Genomic DNA, 5,654 nt, shown 5'->3' with positions numbered 1-5,654 from the left:
AGACACCAGCTGAGGTACACAGAGTATTTCAAGTGGCATGACATACATGTCTGCACATGGCCAACTGGACCCCACAAAAACAACGGAATCCTCCTTGTCTATTGGCTTTAGGCTAAGATGAATCATGTCCTGACTTCTCTTGACAGCTCTGACTTGGGGTGGGGTTCAGCTGCCGAAAGAAAGAAAGAAAGAGAAAAAGAATCAAGTGACGTTTGAGGGCAAATCACTCTAAAAAAGGTGTTTTTATTGAAGTATCACTCTCTGGAGCTGCTTCTCTTCTCCACTTGGAGGAATGGGAGTGGCTGTTCCACCAACATGCACTCTTTATGCACTGATATTGCCCAAGAGAGGAGACATAGGGCCATATGCAGTAAGTAGGATTTTTCTGAAGGGACCCAGGCTGTTGGCAGTGAAAAGCAGATTTCTGCACAAGACATTCTTGAGCCAAAAGCTCCTCTGATTGCATTGTCCATTGCCTACTACCCCACACAAGCTGCAAGGCAGAACATTTTCTGCACTAGTAACTGTCTGGAGAAAAGTCTTCTCTTTAGGGCATGTTTCACCTCCGCATTCCTCAGGGTGTAGATCAAAGGATTGAGGACGGGGGTGACAACATTATACATAAGGGTGGCTATCATGTCCCGCCTGGGTGAACTCCCTGAGGAAGGTGGCACATAGTTAAAAATAACAGGGACATAGAGTAAGGCCACTACTGTGAGATGGGAGATGCAAGTGGAGAAGGATTTCCTCCTCCCCTCCCTTGACTGGACTTTCAGTCGGAGGAAGGAAAAGATGTACAGGTAAGAAAAGAGTGTGAAGACAAAGGGGCCTATTGCCATACTCCCTGTGATGATGCTGAGCAGGTGCAGGTTGAGCTGGTTGCTATTGCAGGCTAGTCTCACCAGGGGCTTGATGTCACAGAAGAAGTGGTGGATGTGGCTGGGGCCACAGAAATGGAGCCGGGAGGTCATGACTGTGTGCATCAGAGCATGAAGGAAGCCTGTAACCCAAGCGGCTGCAGCCAGCAGCAGGCAGGCCCGTGGGCTCATGATCAGGCTGTAGCGCAGCGGGTGGCAGATGGCCACAAAGCGGTCATAGGCCATGACAGCCAGCAGCAAAGCTTCGCTGCTGCCCAGGAAGTGGAAGAAGTGGAGCTGGCTTAGGCAGCCAGTGTAAGAAATACCCTGGTGCCCCCAGAGGAACCCAGCCAGCATCTTGGGGATGGTAACGGTGGAGTAGAAAATATCCAGGCAGGAGAGGTTGCAGAGGAAATAGTACATGGGGATGCGTAGCCGAGGTTCACATATCACCACAGTCACAATTGCCACATTCCCCAGCAGGCTGGACAGGTAGAGCAGGGAGAAGAGCATGAACAGGAACTGCTGCAGCCCTTGAGGGCTGGACAGGCCAAGCAGGATGAACTTGCTCACCTCTGTCTGGTTATCCATCCCTGCAGGGAAAGAGAGAAGAACTCAGCAGTAGCTTGCTGTCTTTCTGTCCTGAGCTGTTATTTCCATTCCCCAGAGTCCTCTTCCATAAGGTGCAGCAGCAGCTGATGCTGCCTCATGAATGGAAGAGATCAGACACTGAGTCCGGAAAGGGACACAAAAGAATTCCTTGACTTTCCACCCCAGCTGTTGCAACAAATACTAGAAACTGTTGTAACCTAGATGGCCATTACTGATGCCGGAGCTGCCACCTGTGTACCAGCTCACTGAAAGGAATGGTGTGTTTGAGGACAGCGAGCAAAGAAAATGGAAGGGAGGAAGGAAGGGAGGGAGGTAGAAAGGGAGGAAGGAAGGGAGGGAGGGAGAGAAGGAGGGAGGGAAGGGAAGTTGGCTACCTAGTTTTTAAGTGAAGATCATTCTGAAATCCTGTTTGTCTTTTTTTTTTTAATTCAAAAAAGGGTATTCTAATAAGTTTTCTTCATTCCAAATCCTAGCTGAATATACGGTATCTTTCCAAAGCTGAAGTATTAGAGTAGTATAGTTGGTCACATACAGTACACCACTTTCAAAGAGGATGAATTCGGACTGTTCGGTGATGTCAGGAAACCTTTATATAGTCCTCCCTGTCACGGAAACAATCACATTTCTTTCCAACAAAGGAAAATTTCCATTTCCCTGATAACTCCTCTTGGGATCAAGCCTCTGAACCTTATGGGACTTCAGTGCAGAAAACATCAAGGCATAGCGTTTCAGGCACACAGAAAACTAATGATGTTGTGGGGAGTTGAACTGATTACTGGTTATTTGTACAGCCAGCTCTCACAAGCAGGAGGAAGCTGTAGAATCAAAAGCCATTTCTGGAAATATGCAAGGTTATAGCACATCATTCTCAGGAAGACTAACAGTTTTAATGGGGAATTTGCCAAGGAGTTTGACACATGGTTTTGTAATTCCCAAGGATAATACATGGAATAAGTATCATGGCTTCCTTTGACCTGCTACAACTGCACAGCTGGACTCTGCCTCTGGCTTAACATCTTTTGCTCCCTTTATAGTCCATGAGGAGCTTAAAATGCTTCTTCTTTTCTTTTCACTTCTAAAGATGGAGGTAACAAACTGTGGTGATTTTTTTTAAGGCCTCATATACCTGTCTCACTGTCCCCTCTGCAAGCTGTGTTTGCCATGAGCAATGGCATCTGAAACCTCCATAGAAGTGCCCAGGTGCCTGATTGAGAGCACACAGAGGCAGGGGCTGGTGGGGCAGCAGAAGACCCTGCAGGTGCTGTCATAGTTTGCGCAGCCCGTTGTGGTGGTGGTGGCCATCACAGGGCTGTACTGCGCTGGCAAGTCCCACCTCATGAACAGGCTGGGTTGTGAGAGGATGGATGAGAGAGGTGGGGAGCCACACAGGTCCCAGCCCTGGGCAGCAAAGATGCCTCCATTTTCCTGCTCTGTAGCTGGCACTGCTGAGCCCCTTGCATCCCCTCCACAGGTTTCTCCCTGGCCTTCCCCATGCAGGCCCATACCAAAGGTATCTGGCTGTGGTGTGTGCCTCAGCCCTGTCAGCCTGGACACACGCTGGTGCTCCTGGGCACTGAAGGGCGGGGTGATGCGGAGAAGGTGTGGGAGAAGCAGAGGCTTCCTTTTGTGCCTACAGAGAACTTTGTGGAAGCTCTCAAGGGCCCAGGCATGTGGCAGGACTCAAGGTGTTCTCATTGCCTGCACTGGTGTGCCAGGAAGAGACAGAGGCTGTGGGGAAGGAGGCCAGTGCAGAGCTGACTGGATAAAGTCTTCTGGCTGAGGAAGTCCTGTCTGGCATCCTTCACCTCTGCCTTTGCCTGTCAGAGCCCTCATTCTGCCTGGGATGCTGGCTGTCTGCAGGGGACTGGAGCCAGTCTGTGGCTGGGCCCATGACGGTTTGTGGGACACCACCTCTTCACAGCCACTCTCCCTCTCTTTCTGGATCTTTGATTACTCAGCAGCCATCAGGCTGGTGGGCCTTTTGAGATCCGGTGGCTGGCAGGGAGCTCCAGGCTTTTGAACTGGAGCTGTCTCTGTGGTGCTGACAGCCAGAGGAGCTAGGAGAAGGCTCGTGAGGTTGACAAGCTGCCAAATTCCTCAGCACTTGCTGGTAAACTTCAGCAGACCAGGAATGGGGAGCTCAGGGAGTCCTTTAATAATCAGAAGCCTGTGGGACTCGGAGAGTTAGGAGTTGAAGACAAGGCAGCTACAGGAAGACATGGTGATGTCACGTGTGGGGGTCTTTCCAAAAAGCTGACCCTGCCATGGCCCATGGTTAGGCATTTAGGGCCTGGGGATTTGGGGCTTTGCTCACTCTTAGGGGGCCTTGCACAGAGTTTCTTGGTATGAGCCAAGGCTGTTTGTTCCAGGGAAACACCAAGAATGACGCATGGATCTTTGTGCTAGCTGTACTGCTGTCCTGCACTCTGGTCTATAACAGCAAGGGCACCATCAACCAGCAAGACATGGACCAGCTGCAGTGTCCTCAGTGGGGCAGCAGCACCATGGATGCCCCATCTCCCTCAGCAGTAGCTAAGGGGTTCACACATCTCAGCTCCTCAAACGGCTGCTTTATATGGGGAGATCAGAGCCTGCTGGTGATGCCCAGTGACCAGGCTCTGGGTCCTCAGGGATCCTGTGCTCCAGATCTCAGGGCTGAGGGTTTGAGCCCTACTCCTGCTGGTGACTCCAGGCTGCTCTCTGTCCCTGCAGAATCTCCCCTTTTCCCCATCAAATGCTGATGGCTGGGGAGGGTGGGGTTAGAGTTAGGGTTAGCCCCTCCCTGCATGAGGATCCAGCGTCTCTGTTTCCTTAGCCAGCTCCCCAGCTATGTGACAAAGCTGACGGAGGATGTAAAGGTGAAAGCAACACCTCGGGAGAGTGGAGATGAACTGGAGGATTCAGATAAAGTTTCCTAGTTCTTCCTGACCTTTGTCTGGGCCGTGCGGGACTTCACATTGCAACTGAAGGTGGATGGGGAGGAAATCTCTGAGGACGAGTACCTGGAGAATGTGCTGAAGTTAAAGCCTGGTAGGGGAATGGTGCTGTTCCCAGTGCTTTACTTCAGGAAGGGCAGGATGTGTCCAGCTCTGGACAGCTGCATTTCAGCGTAAGGCAACAAAAGCCCAAGCCCTGTGAGCTTGCTACCTGGCCTACCTCTGCAGGTAGCAGCCGGGAAACCCATCTCTATAACCATTCCCGGGAATGCCTCCACCAGATCCCCCCAGACCGGAAGTGCTTTGGTTTTGACCAGCCGACCAGCAAGAGGGACCTGCCACCCTTGCAAGAGCTTCATAACAGTGAGATCGAGCCTGAATTCCAGGAGCAGCTGGTGACATTCTGCAGCCACATCTGGGAGAAGTCTGCACCCAAGACCATCCATGGTGGCAGCACAGTAGTAATGGGGAACTGTGAATGCCAGGGTCCAGAAGGTCAGGGCTGGCTAGTGGCTCTTGGGACTGTGTCTGGGGAAGGCTCAAATGCACAGCCAAATGATGCAGGTGGGAAATGGAAGAGCTTTTCCACTGGCTGCTGTACTTGCCTCTTGATTGAGAGCCACATCTCTCCCGTTTCCCCTCCCTGTACCCATTCTTGCTGCTCTGCCCCTTTGCTGCTGTTGCAGACTGAGCATTGTGGCTTCACCACTCCCAGCTGCTCAGAGCTGAGGATGGCCCTCAGGGCACCTTCACTCCTCAGGAAAGGCACTCCCTGAGGGTTGTCACAGGGACCAGCATGTGGTTGAGTCCCACCTCTCAGAGACGAGAGAGTGACAGAGAGCTCCTCATCTACCAGTGGCAAACTTCTAGAAAGGTCTCATCCCCATGGGAGTGTGCTACCATGCCCTGGGACCTCTTCCCCATCCTAGAGGATCTGGGTCAGGAGGGATATCTGGAGGTCTATATCCACACCCTCTGCTCTGAGCATGGCTAACTTCCCAGTTAGATTGTGTTGGTCAGTACTTTGTCCAGACAAGTTCTGAAAATCTCTGGGCCCCTGCACCACTACTGCTCCACTCTGATGCTGACAGTTTTTTCCCTAATACCCAGCTGAAATGCCCCTTGCTGCTGCTTGTGCCCTTGTGCCTATTGCACCTTCTCCTTCTGTTCCCCCAGCCTGCTCTGAGCACCTGCTTTGGACTGAGCAGAGACAGGCACTGCTTATTCCGACCTTAGGTCAGAGGAGGGC

At 51.7% G+C, this 5,654-nt stretch overlaps 1 protein-coding gene and 1 pseudogene across 1 annotated transcript; one reads left to right on the top strand and one right to left on the bottom strand.

The window, feature by feature from the left end:
- Positions 1-479: 479 nt before the first annotated feature.
- Positions 480-1,448, bottom strand: LOC135327030 (olfactory receptor 12D1-like). Its single transcript, XM_064504653.1, has one exon. It carries the CDS (start codon positions 1,446-1,448, stop codon positions 480-482), a length of 969 nt encoding a protein of 322 aa, XP_064360723.1.
- Positions 1,449-2,637: 1,189 nt separating this feature from the next.
- LOC135327029 (guanylate-binding protein 1-like) lies at positions 2,638-5,181 on the top strand (annotated as a pseudogene).
- Positions 5,182-5,654: the final 473 nt, after the last annotated feature.

The sequence above is a fragment of the Dromaius novaehollandiae genome, unplaced genomic scaffold (assembly GCF_036370855.1).
Source record: "Dromaius novaehollandiae isolate bDroNov1 unplaced genomic scaffold, bDroNov1.hap1 HAP1_SCAFFOLD_45, whole genome shotgun sequence".
Taxonomy (NCBI): domain Eukaryota; kingdom Metazoa; phylum Chordata; class Aves; order Casuariiformes; family Dromaiidae; genus Dromaius; species Dromaius novaehollandiae.
Note: the sequence above shows the minus strand (reverse complement) of the source record. Positions and strands in the feature narration are given on the sequence as shown.